Consider the following 19,800-nt stretch of genomic DNA (forward strand, 5'->3'; position numbering starts at 1 on the left):
CCTCAACCGTTCGCAGCCCATCCCAGTCCCAAGGCGAGGTGGTTGTGTGGATGAGGTCAAAAACTGGTTTCACCCATCGAGCTAAGCCAAAACGTGGTTTGCTTTTTGTGGCTTAGCAGGTTGTCCAAAGCCAACCCCTGTGGTCTGTAAATCATGGCTTCTCAGCATTGCATGAGCCCAACCAATGGTGGCTTATTCCATCTTAATACAATATGTGAATCCAGTTTAAACCCTTTTCACTTGTAGAGTTACTGCGGAGCTTACCTGTGAGAACCACAAGCATCTAAACAACAGCCTTTCTCAGAAAGCACCAGGAACTTAGTGTAGAATTTCACTTTTAGGGTTGCTGCTGGCTTGATTGAGATGGATCGAAGATAGTTAAGGCGACTGACATTGATTGAGGGGAGGCTGGTGCTACGACTGGAGAGCTGTGGCAATATCAGGCTATCTTGATGAATTAAATGGGGGTGCCGTAAGGAGTAAGTCAAAATAACCCCTGGAGAAGTATTTCTGAGGCTGGAATGAATATTGGATTCCTGCAGATTCAGGTTAAAACCTCAGAACTTAGCAAGCATTGCCCAGCAAGAAACGTCAAAGCAAAAAGGTTGGAGGACTGCAATGCCATATCTCCAGAAGGCTGATTGGATGTGTTATCCATGATTCGATCCAAAAGCTGTGTTCATGCAGGTGTAGCTGGGTTAGCAAAGTACAGTAGCCATTTTCAGGTTTGCAGCTCTGCAACCCCAATCAATTTGGCTAATTTATAGTTTGCATTTTAATGCAGTGTGCAAAGTATCATCTAGCCCAGTGTTTTTCAAACTCAGCCACTTTTAAGATGGGCGGACTTCAACTCCCAGAATTCCCCAGCCAGCAAGGCTGGCTGGGGAATTCTAGGAGTTGAAGTCCACCTATCTTAAAGTGGCTGAGTTTGAAAAACACTGCTATAAACCAAGAGGCCTTATTTTCCTGTAAAAACACTCAAAATTGTACCTGGGAATCCTGAATTTAGTCAAGATGGAAGAGGTACTGCAGGTGGTTGCATCTGGCCAACCTTCGAACTGGGTATGGTGGGGACTGGCACGGGCTTGGATGGGAAACCACAAGGGCAACCCAAGGGTTAGTCTAGATTAGGGTTAACCTACAATTAGGGTGAGTTATCCCAAGAGTCAGTCTAGGTACCCCAAGAAAAAGACAGCAGCCAGCCCCTTCCACATTGTTGCCAGGAGAACTACCTGAGTAGCATCACCAAGCATTGAGTGTGTCCTTATTTTTAAGGATCACAGCTGATGCTGGTGTCTAGCTACCCTTGGCTGACATTTAATATCAAATACATATACCACCATGACCTGCATTTTAAGAAGAGACTCTGGCTAAGAATGCGTGGGGGAAATTGGGAAACCTGATTAGGGTATTGCAGTGTTTTTCAACTTTGGCAACTTTGAGATGGGTGGACTTCAACTCCCAGAATTTCTGCCGTCCCAGCCCATCCACTGAGAACCAGGTCAGCAAGGGCCGATGCCCACCACTAGAGCACAAGCACCATGAACAGTGGTAGACCTCAATTTAGAGGGATCCTCATGAAAAGAAGGACCTCTTCCCAGCTAGAGAATTGGACACTCTCAAATGCATTCTAAGATCAGGATACAGAAGGTTTAACATGCCTTTGAAAGACCATTCATGCCACCATGATGTTAATCTGCCGCATCAGAGTGGCACAAAGGGGGTGGCATTTTCCTGGACCAGCCTGCTGTTTCCTCCCCGCCCCAGAAGAAGATAAGCGGCACACTAGCATCCCATTGGCAAAGTGCCTCTTTATTTCTGATCCAGAGGGGACATAATTGTCAGTACTTGGTGTCAGCCCACTCATAAGCGACCGTCACAATGTAATCAGAGGCCTTATTATAATCATAATTTGCAATCAATGAACTCCCAGGCAACGGAGGTTTCAGAAACATGATTCCAGCGTGACCGATTCAGAGCGACGTAATCCTGCCATAAATTAAACCCACACCTTCCCGATTATGCAAAAGGAAACGAGGTTTGGAAGGCAGCCGAGGCGGGCCGGTGAGCAGCATCTGCAGCAAAAACAACAGGACTGGGGGGGAGAGGTCTTCTCCATCCTCCTAGGGTCAGCAGAAGGTTTGGGCCTCACTTTCCTTCAATTACCAGTAAGTGGGTTTTATGAGCTGCCCTCAGATATGCAATTTCGAGCATGATGAGATAAAGGTCAAGGCCTCAGTGACTGAGCCGGGATGGCCGCTGGCCTTGATCTGGCCCTTCTGGAGATGTTGCTCTGTCCGTCTGCCCTGTAAATGGGCCGCTGGATTGTTCGTGAATAACCCCCCTCCCCTCACACACACATCCCGATGCTGGAATTGGAGTTGATGGATGGACACTTGATGCGCAGCAGCCTTTATCCTCCTCGGCCAGCCAGGCACTGAAAGAGAAAAAAAAAAAACAAGGGAGGGGAAAAGAAAAAAAAATCAGAATAATGAAGCAAAGCTGGGCCAGAAAACTAGGAGCTGAGAGGGACTAAACAGTTGTCCAGCCCAATCCTAACTCCTAGAGACTGGTCAAGTGTCCCCTTGGTGAAGTCACTCTGTCCCAGCATGCGCACTCTGGACCAGTGTTTCTCAACCTCAGCAACTTTAAGAAGGGTGGACTTCAATTCCCAGAATTGCCCAGAGAGCATGGCTGGCTGGGGAATTCTGGGAGTGGAAGTCCATGCATCTTAAAGTTGCTGAGGTTGAGAAACACTGCTCTGGATTTAGCAGCATTGTCAAGTTATCTCAAGAATCATCTCAATTCAAGGGAGGAGGATGAGCTGAGCACCGTCTTGCAATTTCCCTGCTTTGGGATCCAAAATACCCAGATCCAAAGCCCTCTTGCCAGGATACAGTTGTGTGCACAAAGTCTTGTGCCCACCACCTTAAGGCTACACTAACTTGAGGAAATGGGGGGGGGGGTCTGTGGGATTGAAAGGGGCTGTCCTGCTCACACCCCAGCCTGGCTCTCTCCCCCATTCTGAGCCTCACTGGCATCCCTCCTCCTCGTCTGGCCCAACATAGAAATGCAGAGCGGGTGATCCCTGGGCAGAAGCCATCTCTCTTTTGAATCCCAGCCATCCCCAGCAACATCTGGAAGGCACCAGGTTGGGGACAGCCACACGCTTCTGTACTGCTCCAGGATCCTCAAGGGTCCACAGCCCTGACAAACACCAGTTGCGTGACACAAATGCCAATGATACAAGTTAGGGTCAAGAGAAGTCAAGAGGAGGGCAGCATCAGTGCGATCAAAACTTCACCTGTTTTTTTACATGCATCACAGGCCCCCCATCTGCTTCTCCACAGACCCTTCAATCAACCTTTGGGGCTCTTCTCATCTCCCCCACAGCAGCCCGGTGGAGGGTGCCCTGATCCCCTAGGTCAGCTCTTCCCAAACCTGGGTAAATTACTCAAAATAGGGTAAAAGTGGTTTTTCTTTGGGTAACGACAAACAGACCCATTATATTGTCTTAGAGTGTTTTACCTACATTGGGTAAAAAGGACTTTCTGATAAGCGGTTTTGGGTACAGGTAGTTCTCACTTAACAACCATAATTGAGACTGGAATTTCAGTTGCTAAGCAAAATGGTCATTAAGCAAATCCGACCCGATTTTACATTTTTTTGTGGCAATCACCAGTCGTTAAGTGAACCACGTGGTTGTTAAGTGAAACATGTGGTTCACCATTGATTTTGCTTGCCAAAAGCAGGCCAGGAAGGTCAAAAATGGCAATCACGTGACCACAGGACGCCGCGACAGTTACAAATGCGAATCTGTTGCCAAGCACCCAAATTGTGACTATGTGACCGCAGGGATGCTGCAGCAGTTTTAAGTGTGAGGACAGGTCGTAAGTCGTTTTTTTCAACACCATCGTAAATCTGAACCATCACTAAACGAATGGTTGTTAAGCGAGGACTACCTGTAATGAAGGAAAAGGTTTGGGAAGCCCTGCCCTAGGTGGGCTGTGTTCATTCCTCAGTTCCTCATTCCACCTTGCTCATTTACATCGGTAAACCACCAAATTTGCCAGCCATTCCTGACAGTTTACAACAGTCCTACAATTAAGCCATCCACGGGAAGAACTGGGCAACATGTGAACTCTCAATTCAGATGCGCCCCCCCCCCAACCCCAAGAGTTAAACTAAGCACAAGCTTGGTGGTGGTGGAGGCGTCCTCCTCTTCGGACCTTCACACGTCACACAAAGCCAGCGTTTGGGGCTTTTCTACGCTTGGCTTCATCCCCTGAACCATGGTCTGTCCGATCAGTCCAATCTCGATTGCCCAGAATCCTGACACTTCCTGCAAGCAAGGCAGAGCAGCCTTGGTTCTTCAGCTCTGGTGCCCATGGCTGACCCAGGACGATGGGACCTTTCATGCTACATTCCTGAAGGACCCTGATTCAGGGAAGGACTTTGGAGGAAGCTACAGATGAAGAGAGAATCAGAAGCCCCCACCCCATTTTCTCCCCCATCTGCCTCGCCTTAGATGTCTTCATCTGTGGCTCTTTGCCATCACTTCTGCGCTCAACCCTCAGGATCACCAGCTGCTAAGAGAAAGATAAGGAAGCAGGAGAGAGGGGGCCAACAGGTGTCCCTTCCTTGTGCCTGCAAGCCCCTCTCGGGGTCAGAAAGCTTAGCAATCAAGCCCTGCTTTGTGCTGCATTTACCAAGCAGAGCCAAGCTCTTAATATTCAACACTGTATAAATTTAAGTACTGCCTTCATTAACCGTGTGTCTTTCGGAGGAACGATGGCAGTGTGTGTGTGTTGTGTCTGTGTGTGGCTGGGGTATGGAGGGGGGGAACCTCAGGAGCTGAAAAGCAGATCCCTGCTTCTTCCCTTCAGGCATCTGCCAGGTGAGCCAAGAAAATACAGGTGGTGGCGGTCCATCACCTGCAGACTGCTGACTTGAAAAAAAAATCCATTTCTACCCAGAGGGATGCCCTGCGTGACATGGGGAAGACTGAGCGGGGGGCGCAGGGGGCTCCTTTCAGGAGTTGGAAGCTGTTGCAGCTACACCTGCAACATTTTGGATTAATTGCTCAGAAAACTTGCTAATGGTTGGACATTTCCCCTGATTATAAACAAGCTCGTGCTTGCATGCCAAATTATTCACTGCATCAACCTCAGTCAGAACCGTAAACGCAGCTCGGAAGGCGGAAGAGCTGAACCGTCAAAGCTTTGGCAATTTCGGAAGCTGGCTGAGCAAACAAGGACTTGGCCTGGGTCAGTGCCTATTAGCCCTGCGGGGTAGTCCAGACAAGAAGCACAAACTGCCCAGAGTCACTGTGTGTGAGCTGGGCGGTCTTATAAATCTGTTTAATAAATAAATAATTAGATAAAAAGCATAGCCAGGAGTACCAGCTCTATCTTTATTTTAAGGTTGCATTAACAGAATCTTGCAAGACTGAAAGTATTTCTCCCCTCCTCTCCTTTTACTCTCCGGAAAACGAGGGAGGGTCCCTTCAGAGACGCTTCCCATGCCCTCCCTCCTCCTGTGGGATGAGACGTCTTTTATACGCCGGCTGCCCAGTCTTGTGGTTCTTCCTCCAGAACCCCGAATTGTTCCCACATGCCATTACCAGGCCACATGCGGAAGCATCTTCTCCTTCCTCAACAAGAATGTCCAATATTAATCACAAATTGATAGCAGGTCTCCAATGAATGGGTGTAGATGAGGGCCATCTCCGGGGGGGTCCAAAAGAAGCAAGAAAAAGTTGCCCCAACCCCAAGAACAATCGATTTCCTAGCCATTGTTCCCACCAAGGAAAACAGTCCTAGCCGATGGCATCTTCGCAACTCCCAGAATTCATGGCGGGAGGGGGAAGTTTCCCAAAAAAATCAAGATGGTGGCCCTAAAAAATGGGGCAGGGCTTGGATCGCATGGTAGTGGCCACCATCTTGACTTGTCTGACACTTTTCGAAAAGTGGCTTGGCCAAAGGAAGGTGAGCATGGTCTTTGAGACTCCCCCATACTCCAGGACAGCATGCTGGCTGGGGCATTCTGGGAATTGAAGTCCACACATATTAAAGCAAGGTTGAGAAACACTGCTCTGGGATACAGTGGTAGTTGTGCATCCCTAGTCCTTCAATGAGGCAGGAGAGTCAATGTCAGTCTGTATGATACTATCTTTAGATGCTTCTCCATGTTAGAAAAAGCTGGATGAAAGTTGGTCTCTAGTTTCCTTACTCCTATGCTAACTTTCTGAACTAAACCCTGAACCTGGCTTATGAAAACTCTCTTGCAATGTTCACTTAACAGCTAGGCCAAAGCAATAACCATATTATCACTGAAAATGATGGCCAGGTTCACCCATCACGCTGGACCAATGGTTAAGTCCCATAACATGCTGAATCATAAACTAGCCAACCCAATTTTTGCCTACTCTTATGGATTGTATAAACCTAGCAGGTTTTAAAAAAAAATTATATAGCAAATCCTTCAAAACTGGATTTGCTGGCAAATCCTTCAAAACTGGAAGTCTAGAGTGGTCCTGTTCAATATGTGATCACCGCTACCTCCAATTTCTTACAGCCGTCCCATTTTTAACCTCCAAACTATCATTCTGGTTTCAAAGAGTTTTCCTACCCTGTCTGTCTGCTTCTAATGACCAGCCAATCTCTCACCATCCCAAGTGTGATAAGGAAGAATATAATATATATCAATAATGTGCTACTGTTTATCAAACTGCCTTCTGAGAACCTCGGGTCCCGATTTAACTCAAGATTCAGCCCCAGGTCGAAGCCCTCGATATTAGCAACGCGGCGAGGTTTTTTCTAAGGAAAAGATGGAGCCGCAAGATTACTGAGTGCAAAACGAGGTGTGTGTGGATGACAAGATGCGCCGATTGCGATCAAGGCAGGAAGGAAAGGGAAGTCAATACATTCAATTTATGAACAGCACAAAGACTCTGTGGCTGTTGCTCCGGCGGGCACATCACTGCCTGGAATTCAGATACCCTCCAGCTTTTGCTTCTTGGTATTTTTGAGCCGGTTTCTCTGTGCAAGTTTTTGTCCTGAGCAGCCGATTTGGGGTTGACTTCTTTACCCCCAGTTTCTCTCCTTCAGCTGATTTTTCCTTTTTCCTTTTTTCCAGTTCATGCATGCATCCGTTGGTCTGTGCTCATCGCTGCTGTGTTTCATCTAGCCAATTTGAAAGTGGCATCAGAGGAACTATCTGCTCAGATTCTTCCAACACGGGTAGGCAATTTAAAACACACCCACACCCACGTCCACCTGTGGTTCATTAATTGCCTTCCATTAAGAAAAGGGTAAAAATAGAGCTCTTTTTCAAATATTATTCGAGATCTTAATTGACCATTTCCCCAAGCAGCCTTAACCAGCAGGGAGAGGGTTGGGGGAGGCTGATGCAGGTCCTTTTAAACCACAGTTTAACGTAATGTGAGACAGGATTCTGAAAGATACCTGCTGCATCCAGAAACTCCATTTCGGGGGATGCTTGGATGAAAAAAAAAATAGATGATCTGGTTTGTTTGTCTGTTGTAAGCCAGGTTCTGTGTCATAAATGGTGGCAGTGCATAACTAACCTTAGCCAATCCCCAGAAAGTGAAGAAAGATTCAACCTGGTTAAGGCTTGGATGAGAGACCATCAGGACATCACAGAGTTGTAGGCTAGACTCGGAAGTTGGGGGCGGGGGGGAAGGAAATGCTTCCATGCTGTTCCTAAGACAGCCACCCCTGTGTGTTCAGATGGCCACCAGGTCAACTGAAGGGAGTCCACCTTTTTCTATTCTGCGTATTCCCATCTTTGAACACCATGATGACCCACATTCCAAAGAGAATCCTGCTACACATAATTCCAACCTAACATGAGAATGGGACAAGGCTGCTGATGTTCCCAAGTGCAGAAGATGCTGGTGCTATTCTAGTGGGGAAGAACACTTGAAGCTCAATCATGTTTTCGTCATCTTTTCCTGCTATTCCAGCGTTTTTCAAACTTGGCCAGTTTAAGATGGGTGGACTCCAGAATTCCCCAGTCAGCATGCTGGGGAACTCCACCCATCTTAAACTGGCCAAGTTTGAAAAACGCTGTGATATTCCAACGTCACCAAGAAGCTGCTGTTGGGTTTGAAAGAATGAATTGATGGAAAGTAACTGCCCCAAGTCCTCTAAAGGTTGGAGCAAAGACAGCCATTGTCCTATTTACTCTCATTCCAGTTTGCAAATCTTTTGGCCCAGTCTCCCAAGGTCTTTCCCACATACCATCACAGATACACTCCTTGTGCGAGGCTTGCTCTTACAGCAGTCTCTGAAGATCCAAACTACTAAGAGAGCTGCAAATGTTTGATTTCCATGCGATGGCCTTGCAGGGTGTGAGTAGGTGGGCTGGGGAAAATCTTCTCCATTGAGACAGACAGAGACAGAGACAGACAAATGTCCTGCCATACAAGGGGTGGGAGCATAGAATTATCTTCTTGTAGGGAAAATAAAACCCAACCATACAAGGCCACCCCCTTCCCAATGCTTTGGAAGTGTTGGCATGCTTGCTGGGACACCTTGGTTGAAGACTTGCTGGATAAGGTTGGGCCACCCCCTTTGCAGACCTACCCAATAGGGTTGCAGTTGTGGGGAGATTATTAGAGCCCCTCCCCCAAAGAGATATTTCTGAATATGTTAAAATTTTACTTGCAGACAAAAATCTTAAAGTTACAGCAGCAACAGCCAAATGTTTAACTGTGCCTATAAAAACAAGGCCTTTAGCAACCCATCAGTAAGTCTGAGTTTGAAATGTTGTATGTAACATTTATCAATTGTTTTGTTAAACTGTTTTACCTAATGCCAAAATTTAGATTATATCTGTACTTGCTGTTTGGGTCTTTTGGCTGTAAATAAAACCAGACAGATAGATGATGGATGGATGGGTGGATGGGTGGGTGGGTGGATGTAGTTATAATAGACTTAGACACAGATACACAATACACACACACACACACACAAGCAATAAGCAGCACATAATCAACCTAGAATTCTCACTCAAGGCACAAAGGACCAGGCTCAAATTATCCTATTTCAGACACATTATGCAAAGACCTGGCAGCTCTCTGGAGAAGGCTCTGATGCTGGGAAAGGTGGAAGGAAGGAGAAGAAGTGGACAACCAGCAGCAAGGAGGATGAAGGGCCAAGTTGGGACAGATCATCCTGGAGAAGGTCTATCTAGGTGGCCTCTAAGAATCACCACCAACTTGGTGCCACATAATCAAACAATATGAATACTAGCTCTCCAGTGAAGACTAATGCTGGGAAAGGTGGAAGGAAAGAGAAGAACAAGGCAACCAAAGCAAGGGGGATGGACTCAGGTACAGCTGCGATGGGTGCACTGTTGGAAGACCTGAAGGACCAGGTTGGGGATAGACTGTCTTGGAGAAAATCTATCTATGTGGTCACTAGGACTCAAAAATGACTTGATGGCACAGAATCAATCAAATAATTAAACAGCACATAAAGAGTACCTCAATTGCCCCATGGCATGGAAGGGTGTGTTTTGGAAAGGATTGAAAGAAAAAATATTGGTTGGGATGAAGCAAGTTTAATATTGTATGGGCTCAGCCTGGGAAACTGCACTGTATCCTTAGTCCAAAACTGACAATGAAAATCACACATCAGCTTACAAAATAATTGAGATACCCTTTGAGGATAAATTGTATTTTCATGCCAATACTGAACTGCTGATTGAGTGCTGGGGAAAGAACCAAATCCTTAATACTTCAAGAGTTCTCAAGAAGCAATCTTTCTCAAAGCAATCCAACAAGGGAGGAAAAATGAGAGGACAAAAAAATTAAATTAAAAAAAAAAGTCCCTGTCTTAACTTGGAAGACGAGCATGTTTGGTTCAGAGGTTGCAGCAGAAATATAATCCAGGATGTTACAGGAATAGCATCTGAATGAAGAAGGGAATGGCATTCCACAAGATAATCCTGGTTATTGGTGGAGTTTGCTCATCTCTCAGCCTGCACATGGATGTTGTGCATCAGACAAACTACGCAATCCCACGGAATTGGAGGGAAGTGATGGAGAAGGAGCCACGTTGAATGCAAAGGACTAGTGCAATTTGGAAGAACGAGACTTGCCCTTGGGAGCGGGATGAAGGCTGCAAATGGGACAAGTGGTAAGTATTTAGGGCAGTGTTTCTCAACCTTGGCAATGTCAAGCTGTGTGGACTTCAACTCCCAGAATTCCTCAGCCAGCCATGCAGTCCACACAGCTTGACCTTGCCAAGGTTGAGAAACACTGATTTAGGGGAAAGCACGCTGCTTCCCTTGAAACTTGCAGACTGGTGGGGAGAGAATCAAAGAAAATTGGCTCCTACCTACTTTCCTGTGCCACCAAGTGAAGCAGAATGGCAGGAAGACTGGGAAGAGTTACATATTCTCTTCTATTGGGAGTTATAAATGGAGAGCATCCAATGAGCAACTTGAAAATGCCAGTAAGAATGTGCGTGTAAAGATGCCCTAATGGTCTTTCTCTTCCTCAGCTCCTTGCAGATGTTCTCTGCCAGTTTCCTGCACTCTTGAGACACTCCACAAAGTAATGTTGGCCAGCTGCCTTGATAGCCATTATCAGCTTGCTTGCTCTGGACATGCAGACCCACAAAGGAAGGGAATGATAGGCCCTCCAGCCAATGGGGGGCTTCTGGACCTTCCCCATCCATCCGGGAGGTGCCTGGAGAGAATGCTGGCTGGCGGGCCAACTTGGTGGAGATGGAGTAATAAAAACCTCAAGAGGGGGATAATCTAGAATGCACGGCCCTAAGCGAGCCAAACAGACGTGCTGTGGCCACCTCCAGTGATCTTACCTGAGGGCTGCTGGAGGAATGCCATTCAGGCATCCTCCTGGTTAATATATGGGAACAGAGCAAAAGCAGAGCTGACAAAACATTCAACAGCAGCTTATTTCAGATGATGGTTCTGCAACGGTCCACCGAGGAAGAGTTTTGGAGCTTGGATCAGGGGTGGACACAGCATCCAGCATCCAATTCAGGACTCCATTTCAGGGGTGTGATTGCAGCACATTCTTTGGCTTTGAGGAATGGGAGGGGTATCTGGGTCATTTTGCTCCCCCCGGCGCTTCAACATCCAAAAATATTCAGCCACGTTTTTTTCAGAGACATCGCAGCAACATTGGATGGGCTCCTGCCTCTCTTCAGAAGATCTGGTGGCCGGGTTGCGGCCTTCAGTCTCTGAGATGTGGCCCATTTCTAGCTCAAATGACAGGCAAGGGCTCACTGTCCACCTTTTCTAAAGGCCATCTGGCCAAAACTTAAAGACAGAAATCAGAGAGAGAGAATGGGAAACTCTCCTTTGTAACTAATGACCAACCTCACCAAAGTAGGTGGTCCTCTCCAAGGCCAGAGTCCTCCTGCCTCTTCCCTGCCTTTGCAATCTTTCGTAGTTTATTGGAGATTTATTTACCAACCCTCTGGCAACTCTCTATGCACCTAAGAAGCTGCAGGAGGTTCACAAGTCCAAGTTAGTAAACCAACACTGTTAAGATTATAGGAAGGGCTTCAGGAAGAAATGGATAGAGAACCATCAGAGACATTTTGGGGTAGGCAAAACGTCCAAACACACTCACATACACAGATAAACATGGCTGGCTGGGGAATTCTGGGAGGTGAAGTCCACGCATCTTAAAATGGCTTAGGTTGAGAAACACCAGCTTAGAGCAACCTTCTCCAACGTGGTCCTTTCCTGAACTGCAACTCCCAGAATTCTGATGGCCATGCTGGCTAAGAATTCTGGGAGTTGTAGTTCTTTTTAAAAAAAAAACACAAACACATCGATTAACAATTAACAATACTATGGAGTATATAGAGAAGAAAAATGCATATAACCTTATTTAGTTTTTATCTAGGAACCAGGTACTTAGCGGTAGACAATTATCACGCCGTGGTTGCATATGAATAAGTTTTTTAAAAATCTTCTGTGTTATTGTAATATTGCTGTCTTTGGGGGGAGGTTGTTATTATTTTTTTCTTTTTAGCAATTTTCCACTATATGGAGACATTCAAATTCTTTCCTATTTTTCAGAATCCTGCTATTACCTGTCCAGCTGCAACCAATAAGAAAACAATAAATTATTTCTGTTTCAAAATGTCATCTGGATGCTAAAAAAAAAAATAGTAAGCCCAACTTGAGATCGAATATAATGGCCTGAGTTAGGATTTGTTGGGTGTTGTAGCTCCATTCACATTCAGCGCCAAGTGGGTGAACAAGGCTCAACGTTTGCTTTGCTTTGTATTTGTGTACTCACCTGCCGGGCGCGATGGACACACTTGAAGTACTCGTTGGCCAGAGCTGAGCAGCTGAGGGTCTCCTTGGGGTTCTCCTGATAGCACTGGAGGATTTTGCTCTGCAGATCGGCACACACCGGGTTTGACTTGTATCGCCTGGCCGAGGAGAAGAGGAGACAGACAGAGCAGAAACAATGCTTAAGGAATGCTCTCGCATGTGAAGTTGTACAAACTCAAGACTCAGCACACAACTGAAGGTATTAAATATTTCACCCGCTAAGAACAGATTTAGTTACGTGGTTAAAATCAGGACAATAGATGAGTAGCTCAGTGTGCTTGGCCATGGCAAGGATGCACAACCGTGCTCAGACCAAGCACCATGTGTGGCTTTGGGGTGGCATATTGTAAACCAAGACGTGGGTAGGGCCAGAGTGTTCTTACGCTATGCGTCCTGGGCTGAAGGTCCATCCGATGCCCTCAAGCAGGGTTATCTGCCCTGCCCTGTTTTTCCAACTTATCAGCAATTGTTATTTAGGAAGTACTGGTTTGGCCTCTGGAAAACGCAGAGTCTCCAGAGTCAGAGGAGACAGTTGAAAGCATCTGGACCACATTCTTATCATTCTCTCTTTCTCTGATGAGTACATAGGGATACTTTATACCCAACGTGAAATTCTTCCACTGTGAAACTGCTAATTCAGTTACAAGTAGTCCTTACTTAGAGCCACTTTGATGTAGTAACTAAGGCAGCAGGCTAAAAACCAGGAGACTGTGAGTTCTAGTCCTGCCTGAGGCACGAAGCCAGTTGGGTGACCTTGGGCCGGTCACTTTCTCTCAGCCCTAGGAAGGAGGCAATGGCAAACCACTTCTGAAAAACCTTGCCAAGAAAACTGCAGGGACTTGTCCAGGCAGTCTCCGACAATTGGACATGATTGAACGGATTAAAAAAAAAGAAACCTGACATGGATAGTTGGTTGTTAAGCGAAGCAGTCGCTGAGTGAAACTGTGACTGTGCTTACAATCTTACTTCAGCTTTCCTTTGCTTTACAGACCTGCAAAGGTCATAAATAGGAGGAGTGTCGCAAAGTGACTTTTTCCTCACCACCATAACTGGGAACAGTCACTAAACGGGGTAGTCGCTAAACAAGGACTACCTGTATTGCCATTGGGACTCCCTTTCCCATCAGACACCACAGTGCAAAAGTTATGGGTTATTTAAGGTACTATAAACATCTTTTATTGCAAAACAATTATTAATTGTAACAGCCCATTGTGGCTTTTCTGAACAGATGAGAATCACTGATGGACAATACTGAAATTTGGGCTGTTTCCTACAAGAATGGGAAAGTTGGAATGTATCATTCAGCAGCAGCATTCAGCTTGATCAATAACATATCGGTCAGCATCAGAAAAGGAAGGGTAGGCTTTTGATGGATGCCTGTAAGAACAATACACACCACAATCAAAATGCTTGATTTAGGCATTTTTTTTCACAAGCCTTCTACTAAAGAAAATACAACTGAGGGTAGAGCTATGAAAAAAAAATGAAATGATGGAAGAATGTATTTCAGTACAGCCCACAAAGATCAGTGGGATGGACACCCAAAGGGAAGTTATCAGGCTAGTGTTTATACCTTTGTGGGCGTGACTGTCCACATGTTTTCAATCACTTTCATATCAGGAGTTAGGGATGGTGGGTGGAGGGGAAAAAAAGCAGCAGGCTCTGCTGTTCTACGAAGTTTGCATAAACACTGGTAAAAGATACTGCAATGTCATGCAGGAATTCTAATGCACCCAGTTGTGTTCGGAAAGATCTTCAGATTCAGCCCTGTTTTACTTGGGCCACACTTTCCCACCCCTGTCGTGAGATAGAGAGATTTAGCCCTGCTGTGTGTTGGTAAGCAACAAGTGTTTCCAAAGGCCAGTTCAGAACTGTCTTGGAAATCAGGCATGAGCATATTATTTTTTTCTCACTCCCCTTTTAGGCATTCTCTGACTGCTTTCCCACAACACGCTAAACCCAAACTTGGACTGACAAAACAATTGTGTCCACACAGCACACCAAAGCAAACTATACTATCCTGTGGCCTAATGACATGGAATCCTAGAATGGTAGAGTTGAAAAGGATTCCCAAGGATCGTCCAGTCTAGTGTTTTTCAACCTTGGCAACTTTCAAGATGGGTGGACTTCAATTCCCAGAATTCTTAGGCAGCACACCCATCAGAATTCTGGGAGTTGCAGTTCAGGAAAGGATCACGTTGGAGAAGGTTGCTCCAAATCAGTGTCTCTCAACCTTAGCCCTCTCAACCTTAGGCGTTTGCATGCTGGCTGGGGAATCTGGGAGTTGAAGTCCACACATCTTAAAGGTGCCAAGGTTGAGAAACACTCATCTAGTCCAACCCTCTTCAATGTGCAGTGATGGGCTGAGTCACACAGTTCGCTAAAGAAAATGGCTGAGATCTTGTGACATGGTGAAACCACACCACATGCTCAGCCCATTTTAGTCTGGTCTAACGTGTTGTGTTATCTCCCAGCGTACTCACTGGAGTTCTCCCTGTAGCCACTGTGGAGTGGAGAAGCAAGCATGGTGTTTGCAAGCAACAGCATCACTATCCATCTCAGTCACATTTCCCACATTGGCCCCGTGCCTCAAACCCACGATTGTTATGGCTCCAGTCTTAGGAATGCAGATGGTTTCTGCCATTTGACGGATGGAGACCACATGTCTTAAGTAGGCCTCATCCATTTCTTTCGAAAGCTACTTCATAAGCTCTTTTCCCCCACAGACACCATTCTGCTCATACAGACCTTCCAGATGGTTAGATCTGAAGCTGAACAAGGGACAGAGAGAGAGATGCATGTCAATGAATGCATCCTCCAGCAAATATCCTCCTTATTTCAGATTAGCCAAAGAAGAGCTCTATTTCAACTAAAAGGATGAAAAGAAGATGCAGAGCACTCAACTGCTCCTTAGGGGTTCATGTCTTGGAGGAGGAGGAACAGGAACAAGCCAGAAGTTGAAGTTAAATTTTCTACATTGTGTAGCACATTTCCAAATAAAATTTCCCTCTTGCATAGCTACACCACGGCAAAAGATGGAAGCCACATTTAATATCCACCCTGCAGACCTTCAAAATTCAGACTTCTGCAGGTCTAGAATAGCAAACAGCTTCATTACATGAACATACATGCAGTTGACATCAAAATGTCATCTGTGGATATTTTAATTCTTGTTTCTTTATCAACCACTATGAGTCTGAATGGAGCTGGTGGCATGCAGATGATGACGATGACGACAACAACTTCCTGGTGGCACATCCCAGGAATAACCCTTCTTGGCTCAGAGCCTGGAGAGCCATTGTTTTCAGAATGGAAAAGGCAAAGAAAACAGACCAATATTCCATAAACGTGTATTATTTCCAAATATTTAAGTTCCCCAGATCCCCAATGAATGTGTTTTTGCCTCTGGGGAAGTGCCACTGGAGAAGGGGGCAGAGGCTCTTCTGTTTGGACATCCCTGCATAAATGTGCATATACAGTAGAATGTGCCTTTAAATTAATCCAAGTATTTGGGCCATTTCACATCAGATGACCACCAGATCTACTACTGTGGACAAGAGGACCACAGAAGAAATGGAGTAGCCTTCATAATTAATAGTAAAGTGGCTAAAGCAGTGCTTGGATACAACCCAAAAAACGACAGAATGATCTCAATTCGAATTCAGGGCAAGCCATCTAACATCACAGTGATCCAAATATACGCCCCAACCACAAATGCTGAAGAAGCTGAAGTAGAGCAGTTCTATGAGGATCTGCAGCACCTACTGGACAACACGCCTAAAAGAGATGTCATTTTCATCACAGGAGACTGGAATGCTAAGGTGGGCAGTCGAATGACACCTGGAATTATAGGTAAGTATGGCCTGGGAGAACAAAACGAAGCAGGACATAGGCTGATAGAATTTTGCCAAGACAATTCACTCTGCATAACAAACACTCTCTTCCAACAACCTAAGAGACGGCTTTATACATGGACTTCACCAGATGGACAACACTGAAATCAGATTGACTGCATCCTTTGCAGCCAAAGGTGGCGGACATCTATACAGTCGGTAAAAACAAGACCTGGAACTGACTGTAGTTCAGATCACGAACTTCTTATTGCACAATTTACGATCAGACTAAAGAGATTAGGGAAGACCCACAGATAGCTAGATATGAGCTCACTAATATTCCTAAGGAATATGCAGTGGAGGTGAAGAATAGATTAACATTAACAATCTCAGATATGCAGACGATACCACTTTGATGGCTGAAAGCGAAGAGGAACTGAGGAGCCTTATGATGAAGGTGAAAGAAGAAAGTGCAAAAGCTGGCTTGCAACTAAACCTCAAAAAAACCAAGATTATACCAACCAGCTTGATTGATAACTGGCAAATAGAGGGAGAAAATGTAATAGCAGTGAAAGACTTAGTATTTCTAGGTCGAAGATTACGGCAGATGCTGACTGCAGTCAGGAAATCAGAAGATGCTTAATCCTTGGGAGAACAGCAATGACAAATCTCGATAAAATAGTTAAGAGCAGAGACATCACACTGACAACAAAGGTCCGCATAGTTAAAGCAGTGGTGTTCCCCGTAGTAACATATGGCTGTGAGAGCTGGACCATAAGGAAGGCTGAGAGAAGGAAGATAGATGCTTTGGAACTGTGGTGTTGGAGGAAAATTCTGAGAGTGCCTTGGACTGCAAGAAGATCAAACCAGTCCATCCTCCAGGAAATAAAGCCAGACTGCTCACTGGAGGGAATGATATTAAAGGCAAAACTGAAATACTTTGGCCACATAATGAGAAGACAGGACACCTTGGAGAAGATGCTGATGCTAGGGAGAGTGGAGGGCAAAAGGAAGAGAGGCCGACCAAGGGCAAGATGGATGGATGATATTCTAGAGGTGATGGATTCATCCCTGGGGGAGCTGGGGGTGTTGACGACCGACAGGAAGGTCTGGCGTGGGCTGGTCCATGATGTCACGAAGAGTCGGAAGCGACTAAACGAATAAATAACAATTTGTGTGGACATAATGAAGCGTTATGGAATCTGTTGGTTGTTTACCAACTGGTAGTCTTCAGAATTTGATCTAAACATGTAACCTATGTATTTTTTTTTATCTGTTCAATCATATCCAATTCTCAAAGACTGCCTAGACAAGTCCCTGCAGTTTTCCTGGCAAGGTTTTCAGAAGTGGTTTGCCATTGCCTCCTTCCTAGGGGTGAGAGGAAGTGACTGGCCCACAGTCAGCCAACTGGCTTTTTGCCTAAGGCGGGACTAGAACTCAGGGTCTCCTGGTTTCTAACCTGCTGCCTTAGCCACTACACCAAACTGGCTCAACCTATAACCTACGTGAATCCATCTGTTAAGTCACCTATTGCATTCTTCTCCATGCTGGTGCCTTCCAAAGGTATCTGGGCTGCCACTTCCAGAATTCTCATCCAGCTCTTGGCTTGCAAAGCCAGCTGTTGATGTGCTAAGACCAATCACATGACTCAACAGGGTGAAACAGCTCTTGACTTTATCAGATTTTGTTCCCCTAATTTGTTGAACTGAGAACCAATCAATGAGCCCATGCAGTGCCTGGAATTTGGGGGTCTGTTAGGAGCACGACTGGGTGTCTCTGGGATACCCCCCCCTTTCCTTTGGACCCACAGCCGACACAGTCCACCCTACTGAAAGGAATGTGCGGCCTCTCAATATGAGAAATTAATCAGAAAGCTATAGCTATGCGTTCTGCAGTTGCCGCAGCCCCAAATAAATTGGAAAAGGAAGTTGCATGCAAACAATTTATGTGACTTATGACTCACTGCTCTCATGATTCACCACTTCTAATGGAGCTTAATGGAAGCTCTGCCACCAACTGCTAATACCAAGAATCACTGTAAGCAAAGCAATTAACCTAAACTTAGACTTGGCTCCTGAACTGTTCTGATGAGGCAATTCAGATGGGATGACTTTGCTCCATTAATAAACGTGTATGTCGGTCTCCTTGTATGGGGTGGTGGTGGAAATTCACAGATAACATTCTTTGGCATTTGAAAGAGTTGTACTGAACATCAAATGATGCAGGGGTGGGAAGGGGGCAGAACTTTTAACTCTAACGTGTGTTATTCAAAATCATTAGAAGGACATTGTTTTCTATTTCAGCTCTGTGGAAAGACACCCCACAAATCTCTTCATGTTGCCAGATCTTGCAATGCGCCGGAGACAAAAATCACCCACAGGGCTATCTCGATCACTAATGTCAAGTGAGGTGAAGTGAAGTGCCATGAAGTGAAATACTTAACATAGAGAGAACGTATTTCTATGTATTTCCCAGAACTGCCATTTCCTACCCACTCAACATCATTGATTTCATTCATTATATATATTACATAGCTGCCCAGAGTCATATATCGAGATGGGCACTATATAAATTTCAATAATAAATTAAATAAATATATAAATTGATGCCTTCCAACTCCTAGCATCATGGAGATTCCATCCATTTCCCTACATTTTCACAGTTCATAAAACTTAGAGAACTATACCAAGTTTAAAAAAAACAAAAAACGATTCTGGATTGGTAAATATCTTTTCAAACACAAAGTACAAAAATCCACCTTATTTAGGGAGGAACAGACCACAGATGATTCTCATGTGCATTATTCAAAAATAATTAGAAGGACATTGTTTTCTATTTTAGCTTTGTTAAAATTTGAAAGTTCGGGGTATCAAAGAAGCTAATCCACCAGAGAACAGCAGATACACATTATTATCGAATATGTACTTAGATTGACAGAGAACCAGTTTGATGTAGTGGTTAAGGCACCAGGCTAGAAACCGGGAGACCGGGAGTTCTAGTCCTGCCTTAGGCATGAAGCCAGCTGTATGACCGTGGGCCAGTCATTCTCTCTCAGCCCTAGGAAGGAGGCAATGGCAAACCACTTCTGAAAAACCTTGCCAAGAAAACTGCAGGGACATATCCAGGCAGTCTCCGACAATCAGACATGACTGAACAGATTTAAAAAAAAAACTTTAGATGGATAGTCAGCAATTTAAAACTATGGGCTGTGATTGTCAGTCTGTATTTTTCTTTAGTTTTAGGGGAAACAGAGTTAATGTTTCTGAGAAAATCCTCAAAGCACCTTTGTGGGTCCAACAAAGAGACCCTGAAGCTAATTAACACCTGGTAAGTTCTACCTGCTGTACAAAGATGGTGGGTTCCCTCTGCAGGCAATGCAACAGATTTCCAATGGGAAAGGCGCTCGGATTCTCCTGGCAGAGTGCCCCTAATGGGCTGTTTTACAACTTTGGGAATAGACCAAGTGACATTAACTGCTTAACATCAGCAAGCCACAAAGTAGAAAGTTCCCCAGTTCAGGAAATACTGCAAGCAGGGCAAGTTCACGATAGGCAGAGCGGGCACAAAAGCAACAGAGAAAGAAGTCTTCCCTATTTAAGTACGGAAAAAGGGGTATTTT

At 45.3% G+C, this 19,800-nt stretch overlaps 1 protein-coding gene across 2 annotated transcripts in view; it reads right to left on the reverse strand.

The window, feature by feature from the left end:
• The window catches only part of CHCHD3 (coiled-coil-helix-coiled-coil-helix domain containing 3), a 282,436-nt gene that overhangs the window by 43,907 nt on the left and 218,729 nt on the right, over window positions 1-19,800 (reverse strand). Inside the window, exons 7-8 of one of the 2 annotated variants that reach the window (XR_010068335.1) lie at window positions 12,311-12,446; window positions 2,355-2,437 (exon numbers count right to left, since the gene is read on the reverse strand). Coding sequence is in view for 1 of the 2 variants with exons in the window: in XM_063308933.1 (XP_063165003.1) it covers window positions 2,414-2,437; window positions 12,311-12,446 (160 nt within the window). In the remaining variant the exon portion in view is untranslated. Of the gene's footprint in view, window positions 1-1,786; window positions 2,438-12,310; window positions 12,447-19,800 lie in introns of those variants that run through there. The other variant, XM_063308933.1, reaches the window with a different exon arrangement.

This window comes from Candoia aspera, chromosome 7 (genome assembly GCF_035149785.1).
Source record: "Candoia aspera isolate rCanAsp1 chromosome 7, rCanAsp1.hap2, whole genome shotgun sequence".
Classification (NCBI taxonomy): Eukaryota; Metazoa; Chordata; class Lepidosauria; order Squamata; family Boidae; genus Candoia; species Candoia aspera.